The following is a 21,191-nucleotide window of genomic DNA, read 5'->3' on the forward strand; positions in this document are numbered from 1 at the left end:
ATACTGCTGGTGGGGACAGCCTACCAGGGGAAAGCCAGTTATCAGGTCTCAGAAGGGAAGGGGGGAAAATAGAAAAGCACTAGTGGTAGGGGATTCAATAGTAAGATGGATTGACTGGAGATTTTGTGGTCAGAAACGGGACTCCTGGAAGGTATGTTGCCTCCCCGGTGCCAGGGTCTGGGATGTCACTGATCGAGTTTACAAGATTCTGAAGGGGGAGGGTGAGCAGCCAGAAATCGTGGTACATATTGGCACCAAAGATATAGCGAGGAAAGGTATTGAAGATCTGAAAAGTGACTACAGAGAGTTAGGTTGGAAGCTGAAGAGCAGGACGAGTAGAGTAGTGATCTCAGGTTTGCTACCGGTGCCACGAGACAGTGAGATGAGGAACAGGCAGTGAGTGCAGCTTCACACGTGGCTGCGAGGCTGGTGCAGGAGGGAGGGCTTCAGATACCCTAGACCATTGGGATACCTTCTAGGGAAGGTGGGACCTGTACATGAAGGACGGGTTGCACCTGAACTGGAGGGGTACAAACATCCCGGTTGGGAGATTTGTTCGTGCGATTCGGGAGGGTTTAGGCTTGTTTGGCAGGGGGTTGGAAATCAGAACCACACGTCTGAGAAGGGGACAGTTACAGATGGGGCAGTGACAGGATGTATTAGATTAGATTACTTACAGTGTAGAAACAGGCCCTTCGGCCCAACAAGTCCACACCGCCCCGCCGAAGCACAACCCACCCATACCCCTACATCTACCCCTTACCTAACACTACGGGCAATTTTAGCATAGCCAATTCACCTGACCTGCACATCTTTGGACTGTGGGAGGAAACCGGAGCACCCGGAGAAAACCCACGCAGACACGATGAGAACGTGCAAACTCCACACAGAGTCGCCTGAGGCAGGAATTGAATCTGGGTCTCTGGCACTGTGAGGCAGCAGTGCTAACCACCATCAGGAAGGTTTCTCACGCATTGAAACAAAGGGATCGGTTAAAGTGTGTCTGCTTTAATGCAAGGAGTATCTGAAATAAGAGTGACAAACTTAGAGCATGGATCAGTACTTGGGGCTACGATGTTGTGGCCATAACCGAGACATGGGTTTCACTGGGGAATGGTTGTTTGATGTTCCAGGATTTAGAGCAACGAGCTACCCTTCGCAAAACAATGTTGACTATCCCTAATCAACTTATTTCCCTCTCGACGATTATAAATCCTCTGTCTTATAACCTTTTCCAACACTGCCCACAACCGAAGTAAGGCTCACTGGACTATTATTACCAGGTGGCTCTATTCCCCTTCTTGAACAAGGGAACATTTGCTATCCTCCAGTCTTCTGGTACTATTCCTGTAGACAATGATGACAAAGATCAAAGCCAAAGGCTCTGCAATCTCCTCCCTGGCTTCCCAGAGAATCCTAGGATAAATCCCATCCGGCCCAGGGGATTTATCTATTTTCACGCTTTCCAAAATTTCTAACACATCCTCTTTGTGAACCTCAATCCAATCTAGTCTAGTAGCTTTTTTCTCAGTACTCTCTTTGACAGCATTTCCTTTTTCCAGGGTTATACTGACGAAAAATATTCAATTAGCGCTTTCCTTATCTCCTCTGACTCCACCCACATCTTCCCATTACTTTTCTTGATTGGCCCGAATCTTACTCTAGCCATTAGCCTTACTATAGTTCAAGTACTTCAGATGGGTCAGTTTTTGTTCAATGTGTGCAGAAGGGTTTTCTGACACAGTATTTAGACAGGCCAACAAGGGGCGATGCCATATTGGATTTGGTATCGGGAAATGAACCCGGCCAGGTGATGGGTTTGGAAGTAGGTGAGCACTTGGCGATAGTGACCATACTTCAGTTATGTTTACAATAGCAATGAGCAGGGATAGGTATATATCGCAGGGAAAGAGGTATAACTGGGGGAAATTATGATGCGATTAAGCAAGACTTAGGATGCATAGGATGGGGAAGAAAACTGCAGGGGATGGACACACTTAATGTGGAGCTCATTCAAGGAACAGCTTCTGCGTGTCCTTGATAAGTATATACCCATCAGGCAAGGAGGTAGTTGTCAAGAGAGGGAGCCATGGTTTACTAAAGAAGTTGAAGCTCTTGTCAAGAGGAAGAAGGCAGCTTATATAAGGATGAGGCGTGGAGGCTCAGATACGGGCTGGAGATTTAGAAGTTAGCCAGAAAAGATCTAAAGAGAGGGCTAAGAGGAGCCAGGAGGGGGCTCGAGAAGTTGTTGGTGGATAGGATCAAGGAAAATCCTAGATATATCAGAAATAAAAGAATGGCTAGAGTAAGATTAGGGCCAATCAAAGATAGTAGTAGAAAGTAGTGTGTGAATCTGAGGACATAGGAGAAGTGCTTAATGAATACTTCTCGTCAATATTTGTATTGGAAAAGGGCAATGTTAGTGAGAATATGGAGATACAGGTTACAAGATTTGATGGGATTGAGGTTGACAAGGAGGTGGTTTTAGCAATTTTGGAAGATCTGAAAATAGATAAGACCCCTGGACCGGATGGGACTTATCCTCGGATTCTCTGGGAAGCAAGGGAGGAGATTGCAGAGCCTTTGGCTTTGATGTTTATGTTATCATTATCAACAAGGAGTAGTGCCAGAAGACCGGAGGATAGCAAATGTTGTTCCCTTGTTTAAGAATGGGAGTCAGGACAGCCCTGGTATAGGTCAGTGAGCCTTACTTCGGTTCTAGGTAAGGTGGTGGAAAAGGTTGTGAGATAGGATTTATCATCATCTGGAAACAAATAATTTGATTAGGGATAGTCAACAGGGTTTTGTGAAGAGTAGGTCGTGCCTCACAAATCTTATTGAGTACTTTGAGAAGGTGACAAAACAGGTGGTTGAAAGTAAAGTGGCTGATGTGATGCATATGGACTTCAGTTATGCATTTGATAAGCTTCCACACGGTAGGCTATTACACAAAATACGGAGTTTCCGGATTGAAGATGATTTGCCATTGGGATCGGAAATTGGCTAGCTAAAAGAAGATAGAGGGTGGTGGTTGATGGGAAATGTTCATCTTGGAGCTGAGTTACCAGTGGTGTGCCACAAGGATCTATTTTGGGGCCCACTGCTTGATGTCCTCTTGTGACGTTGAAACCTTATTTCTGACCTCACTACTCTCAACCTCCTCTATACTCTAACTACAGTTTAGTTTCCCGTCCCCTGCTGAAGTAGTTTTAACCCACCCGAAGAGCATCAGCAAGTATCCCCCCAGGATATTGGTACCCCTCTGGTTCAGGTGAAGGCCATCTTGTTTGCCGAGGTCCCACCTACCTCACAAAGAGCCCCAATTATCAAGGAATCCAAAACCCTCCCTCCTTCACCATCCCTGCAGCCACGCGTTCAACTCCTCTCTCTCTCTCCCTATTCCTTGTCTCGCTAGCACGTGGCACGGGTAATAAACTAGAGATAATAACTCTGATAATGGAGGAAGCACAACCCAGTTTTACCAGGCCGATTCCCAGGATGTCAAGGCTGATCTATTGAGAGAGATTGGGTCGGTTCAGACTATTCACTGAAGTTTAGAAGAATGAGTAGGGGTATCTCGTAGAAACCTATAAAATCATAAGAGGGTAAGCATAGGAAGAATGTTTCCAATGACCATGAAGTCCAGAACCAGGGGGTCATTGTCTAAGGATACAGTGTAGGCTATTTAGGAGGGACAAGAGGAGAAAGTGGTGAGCCTGCACAATTTTCTCTCACAGAATACAATCAAGGCCAAAACACAATGTTTTCAAGAGGGCTAAAGAGATCAAAAGGTATGGGGTAAAAATAAGAACAGAGTACTGAGCAGGATGATCAGAATAGTGGAGCAGGTTTGAATGGTCTATTGCTGTTCCTATTTTCTCTGTCTCTGTTTACATCTCCACAAATCTACTGACATTTTTTGTCATTGCCTTTTCAAAGTTAACTCCCAACTACTGAGATTTGTTTTCTTCTTCTATGTCTCCTTTCACAAAATATTAATTTACTAGCTAGTGCTGCTCAAAGTCATAATGGTTTCAATGGCCTTTGTTGCAGAAGATAAGCAAAAGCCATTGATGGCCAGTATCTTTTCCAACCTACCATATCTTCCTTAACTGATGGACAGGTGGGAAGGCAAGTGTCGAGGACGGCAGAGTCTGCAGAAGGACACAAGAAAGTGGGCAAAAACTAGGCAGATGGAATATAATGTGGGAGGTCATGCACTTTGGCAAAAAGATTAGAGGGACTAAATATTACTTAAATGCAGAAAGACTATAGAAAGCTAGAACAGCAGGATTTAGTCCTGAATCAGACCATACTGTGGACAGTTTTGGATCTCTTATCCAGAGAAAGATATGAAGGCATTGGAAGCAATCTGGAGAAGGTTCACTCGGCTGATACTGGGTTAGGGAGGGACCATCTTACAGGGAGATGGTGAGTAGGTTGAGCCCATTGGAATTTGGAAGACTGGGACTTGACCTTAACAAAATACACAGGACTCTTAAAAGGACTTGAACGGGTAGACAGGTTGTTTCTCCGTGTTGGAGAATCTAGAACAAGAGGTCATATTCCTAGAAGAAAAAAAGGGTTGCACATATAAAGCAAAGGTGAGGCAGAACTTCTCTCAAAACATGATGAACCTGTGGAATTCTTTAGTGCAGAGGGTTACCAAGCCTAAGGCATTAGGTATATTCAAAGTGGAGTCTGATTTTTAATCTGAGAGACTCAGAGTAAGACTGCATGGAAACAGGTCCAAATTGGTCCATGCTGCCCACTCAGTTAGTTCCAACTGCCCGCATTTGGTCCATATCCCACTAACCCTTCCCATGCATTTACCTATCCAAATGTTTTTGGAATGTTGCTATTGTACCTGCCTCAACCACTTTCTCTGGCAGCCCATTCCATATGCACACCAACTCTGCGTGAAGAAGTTGCCCCTCAGGTCCTTCTTAAACCTTTCCCCTCTCACCTTAAACCTATGCCCTCTAGTTTTCAATTCCCCAACCATGGGAAGACGACTCCATCCTATCTATGCCCCTCATGATTTTATACACCTCAATAAGATCACTCCTCATTCTCCTACGTTTCAAGGAGTAAAGTCCTATCCTGGCTAACCTCTCCCTATAACTCAGACCTATTAGTCCTGGTAACATCCTCATAAATCTTCTTTGCACTCTTTCTAGTTTAACTTGGTATTTCCTATAATAGGGTGACCAAAACTGTACGCAATAGAACCAAGGGTTACGGGAAAAAGGCAGAAAAGTGGAGTTGAAGATTATCAGGTCAGCCTTTCTCATACTGAATAGCAGCGTATACTTGATGGGTTGGATGGCCAATTTCTGCACCTTAAATCATTACACTTTTTTTTTCTTTCTCAACAATCCTGTGTTTAATCTCTCTGAACATTCTACTGTTCTCATGATGTCCAGCACTCTCTTATGTCCCATATATTCTTAATGGGCAAAGCAAGGACCTCAACTGTCTCGTATTTCTTTGCAACTCGACATCCTGAATTACTATTTCTTAATTCACTTCATTTTCTGTTTCTCTTGCTCTGTGGGTCCTGACCATCCACCTAGACTTAATAACAGTTTTCCATAGCTGTAAGCACCTTTATTATGATTCATCTCATCGCAGAATATCCTTTAAGATCTGGGGACAATTTCCATTCCAATATAATCAGCCTAATTGGAAATTGACAGGTCACCAATCTAACCCACAATACATGGTTCAGCTCACATTCTATAATTATAATTACAAATGATTTTCATGTAGGCCTTGATTTAAGACTAGTTGGATATTAGAAATAGATTTTGCTCTCCTGGGTTACCATCCTAATGAATTATACAGTAGGCTTACAGCATTGTTTTTAATATACATTAACATATTATTTCACTTACTTTTCCCTCGTTGTTACTTCTAACAAAGGATACAATAATCACACTTTTGTCTCTCCCCTGGTACTTGTCCACCGTGTTGACTTCAACAGCACTGAAGGCCTTGTCCCGCATCAAAACAGCTGAGATAGCTTTAAGCTGTTGTCTATAAGGTGCAATAATCCCAATGTTACAGGGCTTGCAGCCAACCTATGCACAAAACAAAAGTTCAAGAGTTTGGGCCAGCCACAGAGACATGATCCATAGCTTCTTTACTGGCCATTTTACCAAACTAAATGGCAATGAAGTTACAGAGCAATTTCGAGCATTGGGTTATTTATACAGCATGAAAACATGTAAAACATTTTGATATCTAAGCACAGGATGTTGTCGCTAGATGGGCCAGCATTTATTGCCCATCCACAAATGCCCTGGAGAAGGTGAACCACCTTCTTTAACCACAGTCCATGTAATGCAGAGATACCCATATTACTGTTAGGGAGGGAGTTCCAGGATTTTGACCAGGTGACAGAAAAGAAACAACAATCTAACTCCATCATAGGATGGTGTGTGACTTGGAGGGGTACTTGCAGGTGTTGGTATTTCCTGCATCTGTTCCCTTGTCCTTCAAGATTGTTGAGTCAAGGGTTTAAAAGATGATGTTGAAGGAGCCTTGAATTACATCTTATAGATGGTACACTGCCATATAGGTGGTGGAAAGACAGAACAATTGACATAGAGGATAGGATTTCAATCAAGCAGGTTGTGATGTCCTTGATGGTGCTTGGCTTGAGTGAGTGTTATTGGAACTGCAATCATCATATTCATGACTTGTACTTTGTAGTTGGTGAACAAAAGTTTGGAGACAGAATGTGCTGCAGAATTCACTTTATCTGAACTGCTCTTCCAGCAAAATTATTTATACGGTCAAACTAGTTCAGCTCCTGGTTAATGGACACACCAGGATATTGATGGTAAGGAATTCAGCTATAGAAATACCATTACAAATCAAGGCTCTAGTTAGATTCTCTCCTGTTGGGGGACTGTCAGTGCCTGGCACGTGTGCAGTACGATTACTTGCCCAAGCCTGGACGGCTGCTCCACACAGACACAGTATCTGAGTTAAAGAGCTGAACAGCATGGAAACAGACCCTTCGGTCCAACTCGTCCATGCCAACCAGATACCCTCAATTAATCTAGTCCCATTTACCAGCATTTGGCCGATATCCCTCTGTACCCTTCCTTTTCATATACCCACCCAGATGCCTTTTAAATGTTGCAATTGTACAAGCTTCCATCACTTCAGCTGTGAACTTCACTGCTTATTTTTCTTAGAATGAATCGTTGTGAATGTTAATGAATATTGCACAATTAGCAGCGAGCATCCTCACTTCATATGTTATGATGAAGGGAACTTGAAGATAACTAGACCCAGGGCAGTATTACCACCTCACCTCTGGAATTCAGCTCATTTGTCCATGTTTGAAATAAGGCTGTAATAAGACGAGGAGCTGAGTAGCCCAACTGAACCTAAACAGAGTTTTGATTACTTGGTTTCCCAAATTTTCTGGAATCTTCCAAAACCTTTGCTTTGAAAGCAGGTACTAAATCATCATTTAAGGTCTCTTCCATTTCCTTATCCTGTAATTATTTATTTTGTCTTTGCGGATGAAGGAAGGCAAAGGCAATGTCTTTCTTTTTACATACTTTTAAAAATCCTCAACAGATTTCAACTTCCTCATTTTCTCCATGGATTTCTTGGTCATGACTTCATTTTACACCAGGAATACTTCCATCACTAAATACTTCGGTACACACTACCATTCCAGTGAGCTTGAATTAAATAGAGGCAGGACAAACACCTCACTCAGTCATTTGATTGTTTGTTTTCTAATTGGGTTTTGTAACTATTATTTAATGTAAGGTTATGAAATATGTGAACACATTGACTGTCACTTTTGCCAAATGTTGGTTTCAAAATTTCACATTGGCCTTGATCAGTGTGAAGCGTACAATTCCCTCTGAGTTAGGGACACATACCTGTAGCAGCACTTTTGTCAGACAGTACACCAGCTCAGCTTCAATCAGGTTGCTCAGTCCACATTGTTCATTTCTCTCTGGAGCTGGTACCTTGGTACAAGGCAAATATATCAGATCTCAAATTAAATAACATGTCTTAACTAGTAAAAGGAAAACGTTACCACTAACAGAGAATGTACATAACTGATATTCAGTGACTTTCACTTCACTGGAGCATCATAAAGTCTGACACTGAGCCATATAAGCTGATGTTAGGGCAGATCAATAAAATCATGGTAAAAGCTTTTGAGGCGTACAGGCAGACCTCCTGTAACAGCTGTAGTTGTGTTCTGCAAAACCTTATTAATATAAATAACTGGGCCTATGGAAGAAGTGGCATTCAGGGTATAGATTAGAGTGTTGCTGGAAAAGCACAGCAGGTCAGGCAGCATCCAAGGAGCAGGACATCGATGTTTTGGGCAAAAGCCCTTCATCAGGAATAGAGGCAGGAAGCCTCAAGGGTGGAGAGATAAATGGGGGAGGGTGGGGGGTAGCTGGGGAGAAGATCGCAAAGAGTACAATAGGTGAATGGGGGTGGGGATGGAGGTGAGAGGTCAGAGGGGAGGGTGGAGCGAATAGGTGGGAAGGGAGATTGGCAGGTAGGACAGGTCATGAGGACAGTGCTTAGCTGGAAGGTTGGAACTGAGGTAAGGTGGGCGGAGGGGAATTGAGGAAACTGGTGAAGTCCACATTGATGCCCTGGGGTTGAAGTGTTCCGAGACAGGAGATGAGGCGTTCTTCCTCCAGGTGTCAAGTGGTGAGGGAGCAGCGGTGGAGGAGGCCCAGGACCTGCATGCCCTCTGCAGAATGGGAGGGGGAGTTGAAATGTTAGGGCACAGGGCTGATTAGTGCAAGTGTCCCAGAGATGTTCCCTGAAGCGTGTTCTGTGGTGGAACTGGTCCTCCTGGGAGCAGATATGGCGGAGGCAGAGGAATTGGGAATACAGGATGGCATTTTCAAGGAGGTGGGGTGGGAAGAGGTGTAATCCAGGTAGCTGTGGGAGCCAGTGGGTTTGTAAAATATGTCAGTGGGAGACAGTTTGAGCCAGTTAATGTCTCCGCAGCAGTTGGAAATAAAGAGGTTGAGGGTAGGTAATAGGCCAGCACAGGGTGTCCAGGAGGACCAGTTCCACCACAAAACACACCAGATGGCCTCCTTCTTTAGAGATCGCAATTTCCCCTCTCACGTGGTTGAAGATGCCCTCCAATGCATCTCATCCACATCCTGCACCTCCACCCTCAAACCCCACCCCTCCAACTGTAACAAGGACAGAACCCCCCGGTCCTCACTTTCCACCCTACCAACCTTCGCATTAACCATATGCTGACATTTCCACCATCTTCAAATGGACCCCACCACCAGGGATATATTTCCCTCCCCATCCCTTTCCGCACAGACCATTCCCTCTGACTCCCTAGTCAGGTCCACACCCTCCAACAAACCACCCTCCTGTCCTGGCACCCTCCCCTGCCACCACAGGAATTGCAAAGCCTGCATCCACACCTCCTCCCTCACCACCATCCAAGGCCCCAAAGGAGCCATCAAGGTTTCACCTGCACATCCACCAATGTCATTTATTGTATTTGTTACTCCCGATGCGGCTTCCTCTACATTGAGGAGACTGGATGCCTCCTCGCAGAGCGCTTCAGGGAACATCTCTGGGACACCCACACCAATCAACCCCACCGCCCCATGGCCCAACATTTCAACTCCCCTTCCCACTCTGCCAAGGACATGCAGTCTTGGGCCTCCTCCACCGCCGCTCCCTCACCACCAGACGCCTGGAGGAAGAACGCCTCATCTCCTGCCTCGGAACGCTTCAACCTCAGGGCATCAATGTGGACTTCACCAGTTTCCTCATTTCTCCTCCCCCCACCTTACCCAAGTTCCAATGTTCCACTCAGCACCATCCTCATGACCTGTCCTACCTGCCAATCTCCCTTCCCACCTATTCGCTCCACCCTCCCCTCTGACCTATCACCTCCATCCCCACCCCCATTCACCTATTGTACTCTTTGCGATCTTCTCCCCAGCTACCCCCCACCCTCCCCCATTTATCTCTCCACCCTTGAGGCTTCCTGCCTCTATTCCTGATGAAGGGCTTTTGCCCGAAACATCGATTTTTCTGTTCCTTGGATGCTGCCTGACCTGCTGTGCTTTTCCAGCACCACTCTGATCTAAACTCTGGTTTCCAGCATCTGCGCTTCTCACTTTTGCCTGGTATTCAGGGTAGACCAGCAAAACATCACTCACGATTGCTCAAAAGCCACCCAAAGATCTAACACAAAGTATAGCACAGTTGCATGAAGGTTTAAACCACATTTATCAGCAAAACAAAAGTAAATTTAAAAACATTGTTAATGTAGGACAAAGAGTCATCATGGCACGTACGGTAGATTCTCTCATTCCTGTTAAGCAAGCAATATCACATTCTCTCCTTACACTCAAAACGCTTTTATAATATCTAGCTCCTCTTCCAGTGTTGTAGCCTTTGTTTTGCATTCATCACCCACAATTTTATCACCAAGGTGCTGCTTGCTAGTATTTTTGCCTCTATGCCCCTCCACATCTTTTCAAAACAAAAGGGATAATCTATGAGTAGTACATTTTACAGGAAGCTTCTCAATGTATCTCTCAGAAAGCTGCTCTTTGTACAGTGCGTCTCACAGAAAGCCTCTCTGTCGGCAGCTGACATTGCCTCATGCACAGAACAGCACAAAGACTGGCACTGACATCGGCGCATAGACAGAACAAAGTGCACGAAATGATTGCCGCCGGAATCGCACTATTGCAAATAGACATAAGCATTCTTGAAAGTAACGTTCCTTAATTTCACAGTGACGTTATAAGCAAATTGCGCTGCCGGAATGAGAGTTATCCGAGAACTACCTGAACCTTAAAGGAGAATAGAGAGGTGGAAAAAGGGAACGTTTAGGGCATAGATAGCTAAAAACAAGGTGACAAATACCGGAGAATTAAAATTTTATTGATTAAGAGGTCAAAATGAGATGAAACAGATATTGGACAGTTATGAGTTGGATAAGTTTAGGGGACTCCTCGAGGGGAGTCTGAAACGTGGAGATGAATCTGAAAATCTCGGCTTTCAACCGGAAGTCAATGTAGCTCAGTGAGCACAGGGTGATAAGAGGAACATTCTCCAAGTCAGACATGGGCAGAGTGTTTTGGGGAGCAGACCTATTCAGGGGGAGAATTAGACTGTAGTACACCAGCCAGTCGAGTTTAGAAGTAAGACAGACGTGATTAGGTGTTTCAGCTCACCTTTTCAGTGTCAAGGAAACAAACAGGTTTTAATGGCTCCAGAGCATCTTGTATCCAAGTATCTTTCAGGCCGAGTACATGCAGCTCATACCATTTCGGCAACTGTAATGTTGCAGATGCTAGTTGTTCTGATCCACATACCAGCTTTCCTTCATATATTAACTTGTTGCTGAGTGACATAATCGTGCTGTAGGGATTTTAAAAATTGTTATACAACAGCGGAATTCATTTTTAACAATTCAAGCATTTTATTTCAAGCAACTACCTGTTCATTCTGTACTGAACGTTCAGCTGAACGACTGCATCAAAATTCTGCTCCAGACGCTTAAACAAACTCTCATCCATTCCCAGAGTTCTGTCAACAGAAATACACAAAATTAGCACTGGTGCATGTGCTTGAGCAAAGAGGGAGGAGAGTCCAGGTGGGGAGGGGCACCAGAGCACACAGCATGGGAGTCTTGTGACCCAAGAATGGCGATGCCGGGGAATGAGAGAGGGGAGATGAAGTTTCAGGATTGTAACCATTGTTGCAGGAAAGAATTAAGTTACACAATTGGCTATATTCGAAATAACACACAAAATTCTCACTATAACCACATAAACAACATCCCCTATTTTTTGTGGTATTTAATATTAGAACCAGAACTCGTTGCTGGGCGTTTAAAAAAAATTGCTGGGCCTCACATTATAGTTTAAGATGACCATTTCTATAAAGTATGAGATTGGTACAAAATCTGAACATGATTGCCCAGAAGCAAATATAATTAAGTCAATACTCCTGCGAAGCTACATCTTCAATAAATAATGTGCAAGAAATGGAAAGGGACAGCAAGCACATCAAAAAAATAATGACCATATGAAACAGCTACGGTTTAAAGGGAGCATTGGTTGTTGGTAGTAACCAGCATGAATGAGGAAGCAGTAACTGGCAGAAACCACGTGGCTTGTTTAATTTTTTTTAAATCTCAAAGTTATAATCCTGGTGACCAAGACATGCAAAATTACTGAAAACATTTAAATTATTTCTTCATTGGTGAAAAAAAATGGAAAATATTTATTTCACACCTTGGTTTTGGCCTGCATCTCCTCAAGGTCACCTTTTCCCCTGTATCAGCCACAGACTTCTTTTGCACCCTTTTACTATTTGTATACCTATAGTGTGGAAACAGGCCATTTGGTCCAACAAGTCCACCAACCCTCCGAACAGTAACATCTCTGAACACTATGGACAATTTAGCATGGCTAATTCACCTAACCTGCACATCTTTGGATTGCGGGAGGAAACTTGCGCACCCGGAGGAAACCCACGCAGACACGTGGAGAACGTGCAAACTCCACACAGTCGCAAGGCTGGAAGTGCACCTTTTTACGCCACTTGTAAATCTTTACTCTTTGCCTCTCTTGTTCCTGATTTCAGCTGTCCTCTCAACTTAGCTTTGATACTTTGCTGCTTGAATTTTCTTCCTATTGTATTATAAATCTGAAATCAAAAGGGCCCATTTTGCCTCGTTTAAATCTCACAGGTTTAATCTTCAAGGAAGCTTCAAACTTGGATGCATTTCCTTTTGCACCCCCCTCACAGGAACCTGTCGCCTCTGTAACTGAACTATTTCCTCTTTGACAGCTTCTGAAAATCTCATTTACTGTTTTACCTAGTAATCTTTGTGCCTAACTCAATTGCATCAAATCCTCTTTCAACTTTTTGAAATTACCCAGAAACACTTAAATATCCTCACATTTTGAGTATACATGTTTAGTATTAGTACATGTACATGTAATATTATAATGATCTCTGTTCTCCTAATGCTTTCTGAATGAAACTTGCTCCATTTGTCCCACTTCATTCACCAGAACTACATTTTTATCCTCACTGGGCTGGAAACTGAGTAGATTAGATTACTTACAGTGTGGAAACAGGCCCTTCGGCCCAACAAGTCCACACCGCCCCGCCGAAGCGTAACCCACCCATACCCCTACATCTACCCCTTACCTAACACTATGGGCAATTTAGCATGGCCAATTCACCTAGCCTGCACATCTTTTGGACTGTGGGAGGAAACCGGAGCACCCGGAGGAAACCCACGCAGACACGGGGAGAACGTGCAAACTCCACACAGTCAGTCGCCTGAGGCGGGAATTGAACCCGGGTCTCAGGCGCTGTGAGGCAGCAGTGCTAACCACTGTGCCACCGTGCCGCCCACAAATTAACGAAAGCTCTGAGGAAGAGTCACTGGACCCAAAACTTTAACTCTGATTTCTCCCCACAGATGTTGCCGGGCCTGCTGAACTTTTTCCAGCAGTTGTTTTTGTTGTTGTGTTGATGAAATTTTTAATTGTGCAATTTCATGAGTTGGTTTGCCTCCTTTTGTGGTGTTTGCTCCCGTCAATGCTGCAATAATTAAGTTCCCAATTATGACCAGAATGTTCTTACATTTTTCTAAAATTTGCTCCTTCACCAAGACGTAGTCTATAGTTTACAAGCAATCACAAAACAGGTATTAAATATTAACCAAAGAGTGCATTAGAATAATCAAGATCATTTTTCCCAGGATTCTAAATACGAGTACCTCTCATCTTTCTTCACTGAAGTCCAATACTGCAATCTTTAATTTCTTCCTGAATTCTGTCGGCACAAATTGCAAGTTTTCCATTCCTGCTCATTTTATTATCACATCATCAACATGCCCTCTGGCAGGTATGATTAGCTCACCAACCTTATTTCCCACGTTCCTTGCATTCATTATAAACACTTCAAGTCTGCTTTGCATTTCTTACAGGACAACTCTCTATAGTCATACTGTTGGTCTTCCTAGCCCTTGGCAAATCTACTCCAACTTTCTAGTTCCTCTCAGCACAAATTAGCATAACTCTCCCCCACAGTATTGGTTAACCTCTCCATGACAACACTAGCTTTAGCCTCTCTCAGGTGCAAAACCAGAAAATGCTGGAAAATCTCAGCAGGTCAGGCAGCATCTGTGAAAAGAAAATAGAGTTAACATTTTGGGTCCAGTGACCTTTGCTCAGAACTGATTGTAGCTAGGAAAAGGTTGGTATGTATGCTGTAGATGGGATAAGAATAAATGATAGATGGCGATGGAACCCGGAGAGCAAAAGCAACAGTTGGGCAAACAATGGAATGGGTAAAGGTCAGCCTGGAAGAATCAAGAGTTGCCAATAGGGACCATTACTAGTTGACAACCATTGTTGACATGGCTATTCCAAACTTCAGCCCTAACCCTTTCTTCTCCTTCCCATCAGAGTGATTGGGAGCCCCTGGTCCTCACTTACCACACCACCAGCAACCACTTCCAAATGATCGTCAGCCACCATTTCTGCTATTTCCAATAAAATGCTATGATCAGACATACATTCCCTTCCCCATCCTTGTCAGCCTTCCCGCAGAGACCATTCCCTTTAGGATACCCTGGTCAATGCCTCTCCACACCCCATGGCAATCACAGAAGGTATAACACCTGCTATTAATCGCCTCCCTCTTCACCATCCAAGGCCCCAGACATCTGCCAGGTGAAGCAGCAATCTACTGCATTTCACTCAATCTAGTCTACAATATTACTGCTCACAATGTGGTCTGCTCTACTTTGGGGGTACAATAGGCAGACTGGGTGACCCCTTTGCGCAACACATGAAGGTTGCGTCTGCAAAAATGACCCTGAGCTCCCTGTTGCTTGTCACTTCAACACAGCACAGTGTTTTTTTGCCAACATCTGCACCAAGCTTGCTGCAGTGCTCCAATGAAGCACAGTGTAAACTGAAGAACTGCATATCATTTTTGGCATGGGGATCCTGCAGTCTTTAGGACTCAATAGAGTTCAATAATTTTAGAGCCTGAACACTTTCTCCCATGTCCTTAACCCAACTCCCACACACCAGGCTTTGTCATCACATCGGATGCTATCACAACCTATCTATTGTCAGCTACCAACGATCCCCATTAGCAGTTCTTGATTCTCCTAGGCTGACCTTTACCCATTTCAGTGTGCCCACCTTTTGTTCTCTCTCTGAGCTCAATTTCCACCCATCTTTTACTCCCCATCTCCATCGTCAACATACATACCAACATCTTCCTAGCTACAATCAGTTCTGAAGGAAGATTTGCTGGATCCAAAATGTTAACTCTGCTTTCTCTCCACAGATGTTCCCAGACTTGCTGCATTTTCCCAGCAATTTTTCTTAGTCAAATTTTCAAATTTTCTTAGTCCTTTATTTTTCAGTTCAGGTGCAACAAGTCTATTTTATAAGCTTCCTTCCATGAGAGGATAGTTTCTCTGCTGAATCAATTCATTGCAGACAAGCTGGCTTTTAAATGTAGCTCAGATTGAAACAAAGTTGAAGTTCATACCTGGCATCTGAGCTCTGAACAATGGGCGGCAGCTGTTGATGATCTCCAACCAATACAAACCGATCAGCAGCAAATAAAGGGCCCAGGCAGATCAGCTGGTTGATCTGGGATGCCTCATCCACAATACAGAAATCAAACCTCCTTTGACTGAATATTGGGTGTTTCATTCCCATACATGTTGTTGCAACCACCAGCTGTAACACAATGACAGACCATTAAAACCAGCTCACCTCTGTATCATGAATCATAGTGAGAAAAGACTTCTAGGAGTCATACAGTACAGAAACAGACCCTTCTGTCTAACCTTTCCAACCAGACAGCCCAATCTGACCCAGTCCCATTTTCCAGCATTTGACCCACATCCCACTAAATCCTTCCTATTCACATACCCATCCAGATGTCATTTAAAATGTTGTAATTGTACACACCTCCACCACGTCCTCTGGCAGCTCATTCCATACATGCACCACCCTCTGCGTTAAAAAGCTACCCCTCTGATCCTTTCTAAATCTTTTCCACTCACCTTAAACATATGTCCTCTAGTTTTGGACTCTCCCAGCTACAAAAAAGACCTTGGCTATTCACCCTATTCGTGCTTCTCATGATTTTATAAAACTTTATAAAGGTCACCCTGAAGCCTATTCTCCTGCTCCTTAGATGCTGCCTGACCTGCTGCGCTTTTCCAGCAACACATTTTCAGCTCAGATATATAACAGAAAAGGTTCAATTCATGGCATTGGCATATCCAGAAAGAGGAGAACCTTTTTATAATGAATCCAGAGGATTTAAAAAAATTAGAACAGAAATATTAGGAAAATTTAAACAGGGTTTCCAGATAAAAAGTCTGAGGGAAATTAAGAGGCATGGAGCTTAGTCTCAATTGGTAACAATACAGACGTGAGTAAAATTTTAGCCTACCAGATGAAGATTGAATTTTACTACTATTACTAGGTCATGAAAATGTGACAATATGTGCTTTTAAGAGGGATTTGTCTGTGTGGTTCTCTTCAAGAGAGGTATTATAAATTTGGTTCTGAGGTACCAGCTTCATAGAAAACTTTGGGGTTTTTTTGGAAGTAGACAAAAGAAACATGAGGTGAGTCAGGCTCACACAGCCCAGAGTTTGGGTTTTGCCTTTCTGTTGGTAAAGCTGGGTTTTGGGGTGAAGCTGCTAAATACAGTTCCTCTCTTTCAGCTGCTAGATTCATTCTGTTGATGTTATTCCTCTGGGACTGGTGAAGATACCAAGTGAAGGAAATCTGTTTTGCTGAATTTTCATTTGCCAAGAATATGTTTATGGAATGCAGCTATATTGAATTAGTTAAAATATTTATTATTTTGCTAAGTATTTCAAAATAATTAACGTTATGCCAAATCGTTTTTTTGTTTTGGATTTTAACTATGATTTAAGAATAAAGTGTGTTTTACTTAAAGCCTAGTAGCTTGACTAATTGAATCACATTGAAACTCGGTGCCTTACACTTGCCTTTAAATAAAAGTTAGGGTTTAGGCTATTGCCTTAATATGTTTTGAGGGGGTTTGGTCTCGCTGGGACAATTAATTTATAGCATTTATGATATATATGACAGCATTCGGATTTAACCAATTGCTCTGGTAACTCCAACCACTTGATTTCCAGGAAGATGCATCAAGCACGGAAGTGTTTATTAGACAAGTTGAGACAATGAGAGAAACCAGAAGGTGGAATAGTTCTAAGTTGTATTGGTATATACGATTGCAGGAATTAAGGTAGGTAACCGGAATCAGAGAAGATGATGGGCAATCGAGAGGGGTGGAGTGATGGAACTTGATTGTGGGTACTGGGTGCAAGGCAAATGACAAAGAGCAGTATGGAGAATATGGATGACCATAGAATTTGGGGACAAAGGTGACTACAGGTCAAGAGGGATGGGGGAGAAAGAGAAGGTGACTACAGGTCACGAGGAAGGGGGTGAGCCCAGTGACTACATGAGATGGGGAAATGATTTAATTACTTCGAATACAAGTACAATAAATCCCTCTGTGTGCAAGATGACCAGATCTGTACGTAGTACTCCAGAGGGGGTAAGGTCTCAGCATTGCCCTGCACAGTAGTAAACTCCATCCTGTTGCAATAAATAACATTTCAGTTCGGAGGAAAGGCCACTCGACCCGAAACATTAACTCTGATTTCTTTCCACAGATGCTGCCAGAACTGCTGAGCTTTTCCAGCAATTTCTATTGTTGTTTCCATTTGACTTCCTAATTGCTGATCCTACATCTTCATTTGTGTACAAAGATACCCAGATCCTTCTGTATTGCAGCATCCTTTAATCTGCTTCCATTTAAATAATATTCTGCATTTCCATTCTTCCTGCCAAAGTAGAACTCTCGATCATCACCAATACCATGAGCTGTTGTGGTTCTGTTCGCCGAGCTGGGAATTTGTGTTGCAGACGTTTCGTCCCCTGTCTAGGTGACATCCTCAGTGATTGGGAGCCTCCTGTGAAGCGCTTCTGTGATGTCCCAGTCGAATTCATGTTGCTTGCCATCTGCGTGTGTGACAACACCACTATTATAGGAGAAGCCAAACAGAGAACAGCCAAGGAATTCCTAGAGGCATGGCACTCAGCCACAGATTCAATCAATAAGCACATCGACCTGGACCCAATATACTGACCACTGCAACGGACAGTTGGAACTGACAACAGGAAGCAGCAGATTCAAACCACTATAAATGCCAGAGGAAACATCACAGAAGCGCTTCACAGGAGGCTCCCAAGCACTGAGGGTGTCACCTAGACAGGGGACGAAACGTCTGCAACACAAATTCCCAGCTCGGCAAACAGAACCACAACAACGAGCACCCGAGCTACAAATCTTCTCACAAATTTTAAATACCATGAGCTCTTGCAGAGTGATCTTCTTTGGAAATCCAAATAATCTACATCGACTGGTTCCCTTTATCTACCATTTGTTACATCCTCAAAAGGATCCTTAACAATCTCATCAGGAAAGCGAATAACTTTGAATAAAGCAATTCAACCAGGAGTTTGCCACAGCGATATATTTTAAGGATGGTGTATAAGTGGAAGTACGTTTTAGGATATAGTGGTGATCCCATGACCTGCTACCTTTTCTCTAAGTGTTACAGGTCATAGGTTTGGATGGTGCTGTCAAAGGAGCCTTGGTAAGTTGCTGCAGTGCACACTGTAGATGTACACACTGTTGCGACTGTTAGTAGTGATGGCAGTCAATGCTGAAACTGGTGGATGGGTTATCAACCAAGAGTGTCAAACCTCTCAGATGTTGCTCGAGTTATATTCATTCTGACAAGTGGAGAGTATTCCATGACATTCCTGGCATGTGCCTTCTAGATGGTAGGCAAGCTTTGGACATATTAGAATGTGAATTCCCAGCATCTGACGTGCTCTTATACCACACATTTATAAGGCTGGTCTAATTAAATTTCAAGTCAATGGGAGCTGAGGACTTATTATTGTAGCATGATGCAGAGTCAGACTAAACTAAAGCCTTACTTACTTCACTTTTATACAGTTCTTCTAGCTCAGTTAGGGTTTGGATGGATTTCCTTCTGCAAATATCCTCATCTGTGAATTTTCGAATGTCAGGATGGACCTTCTGGTAACGTCCCAAACGCAGGAAGCCCACCTTGAAACGAGCCAGTTTCAACAAAATGTTATCAACAGCTGAGTGAGTGTAACTGGTCAGGAGGACACTGAAACCACAGGCATGAAGGATTCTCACCTAAAAGAACAATAAAGTTACCTAAATATATCTTAAAACCAACAAAATGAACTTTACATATTAACAGTAACATGATACTGAACTGCAAATAATAAAACGCAAGTCTAAAGTCTCCAGAAGTTTGAATTAACCAAGGGTTCCTTTCTTTGCCTGATCAGGAGCAGACACCAGTGAATGGGCCCCGCCCTACAGACAGCTAACCCCTTAATCTATGCAGATAGCATTGGTAATTTTCCTATAACACGATGTACTACAATGCTGGGTATTTTCCCTTACCAGAGTACAAACAGTGGTAGTTTTGCCTGTTCCAGGCATGCCCATGATTAGCGTGTAGTCCTTGGAAAGTAGTACCCGCTTCATTGCTTGTTTCTGAGGTTTGTTCAGGCCTTTGAATGGAAGAAACCAATTTTAGTTTCAGTGGCTGAAGTAAAGAGTGTGGGAGCATGTTGGGGAAGGGTGACACAAAACAAAACAGTTGGAGGTTCAGAAAGAGTGCAAGGAGTAATGTGTAAGCACATGAGGGGAGTGGATAGGATGGGAAGGATGAGAGAGGAAGGGGAAGCACGGGGAGAGGAAACGTAGGTGCAAGGTAGAGGGGCAGGAAGGAGTGATGGGTATGATGGGGAAGGAAAAGCACGGGATTGGGAGAGGGAGCATGTATAAAGCTGTAAACAAAGATGGTGATGCAGAGGTGCAGCCACATTTATTCCAGTCTGTTAAACATGATTTATCAATCTGAATTGAAAGGCACCAGAAAAAGGTACAGTAAATACAGTGTACCTTGCAAAATTTTGGCCACTGTGTCCTTTGCTTCCCCTGGGAGTACAGTGCTCAGGAAGGGAATGAACCGTGGAGGCCTGAGGTCAATGATCAATTCCCGTAGTTTATCACTAAGAAAATACAGAAATGCTCATTATTTTGATAGCATATTCATTCAAGTAAATGTGTAAAGTATGCATTGGGATTTTATTACAAGATGTTCACAAGGTATTGCTCAGCTTTATATTGAATACAAGACCCGCCCTTTTCCTGTATTTGATGGAACCTTTGTTCTTTATGCTGTGTACATCTGACTTGGGAGTATTCGATAGGACAGAATAGAGCAGAGTTTTTGAATATTTTACATGGTGGGGAGGCAACATGTTAAGTTTACTCTCAGTGGGAACCTGTTGGAATATTTCAGAAGCTAAGATCTGGCATAATAGTAAACATGAATTTCACGAGAAAAAAAAATTCCAAAGTAATTGATCAATGATACAAATGAACAACAAAAAAAACTGCCAATAAAAAGTGCCAAGCAGTTGCATAAACAAATAAACCTTTTAGTCTTTTGCCTTTTTGGTTGGGAAGCAGAACTGGAGTGTAATATAGGGCCAGAGTCCTGATCACTTAGAATGAGTTGGGACTGGGACCAAGACCAAGCTGAGGAGTTAGGTTTAACCAATAATGACCCCCTGGTTCACCTCTGATGACATACCCTTCAAGCAAGCTTTGGTGTAATTTGTATTAAGTGGGTTCGGAAGCAGACTACATTTAGCCAGGGATTTCCTCCTCTCCCAGCCTTTTTGTTTTGGAATGGGAGGAGAAAGGAAAGGGTGCAAGCCTGTCCCAGTCTCAAGAATTCACACATTTCCCTGTCCATAACATTTCCCTCCTCCCTACACAAATTCTCCAACCCATCCACCTACACGGATGCTCTCACTCCCACACCCTCCTTCTCCCATCCACACGCAATCTGTTTGAAAATACTAAGTCTTTTACGTAGTACTTTCAAACACTTCAACATCCACCACATTCCCTTCAACAACCTATTGTATCACTTCATCAAAAAACTGAATTTGTCAATCACAATT

At 43.3% G+C, this 21,191-nt stretch overlaps 1 protein-coding gene across 2 annotated transcripts in view; it reads right to left on the bottom strand.

Moving 5' to 3' along the window:
- The window catches only part of dna2 (DNA replication helicase/nuclease 2), a 112,064-nt gene that overhangs the window by 4,584 nt on the left and 86,289 nt on the right, over positions 1-21,191 (bottom strand). For both annotated transcript variants that reach the window (XM_072557995.1, XM_072557994.1), the window contains 8 exons: positions 20,119-20,228; positions 19,615-19,724; positions 19,114-19,338; positions 15,592-15,785; positions 11,497-11,586; positions 11,232-11,418; positions 7,914-8,003; positions 5,898-6,083 (listed from right to left, as the gene is read on the bottom strand). In XM_072557995.1, the coding sequence (XP_072414096.1) occupies positions 5,898-6,083; positions 7,914-8,003; positions 11,232-11,418; positions 11,497-11,586; positions 15,592-15,785; positions 19,114-19,338; positions 19,615-19,724; positions 20,119-20,228 (1,192 nt within the window). The remainder of the gene's footprint in view (positions 1-5,897; positions 6,084-7,913; positions 8,004-11,231; positions 11,419-11,496; positions 11,587-15,591; positions 15,786-19,113; positions 19,339-19,614; positions 19,725-20,118; positions 20,229-21,191) is intronic.

This window comes from Chiloscyllium punctatum, chromosome 38, assembly GCF_047496795.1.
Source record: "Chiloscyllium punctatum isolate Juve2018m chromosome 38, sChiPun1.3, whole genome shotgun sequence".
Taxonomy (NCBI): domain Eukaryota; kingdom Metazoa; phylum Chordata; class Chondrichthyes; order Orectolobiformes; family Hemiscylliidae; genus Chiloscyllium; species Chiloscyllium punctatum.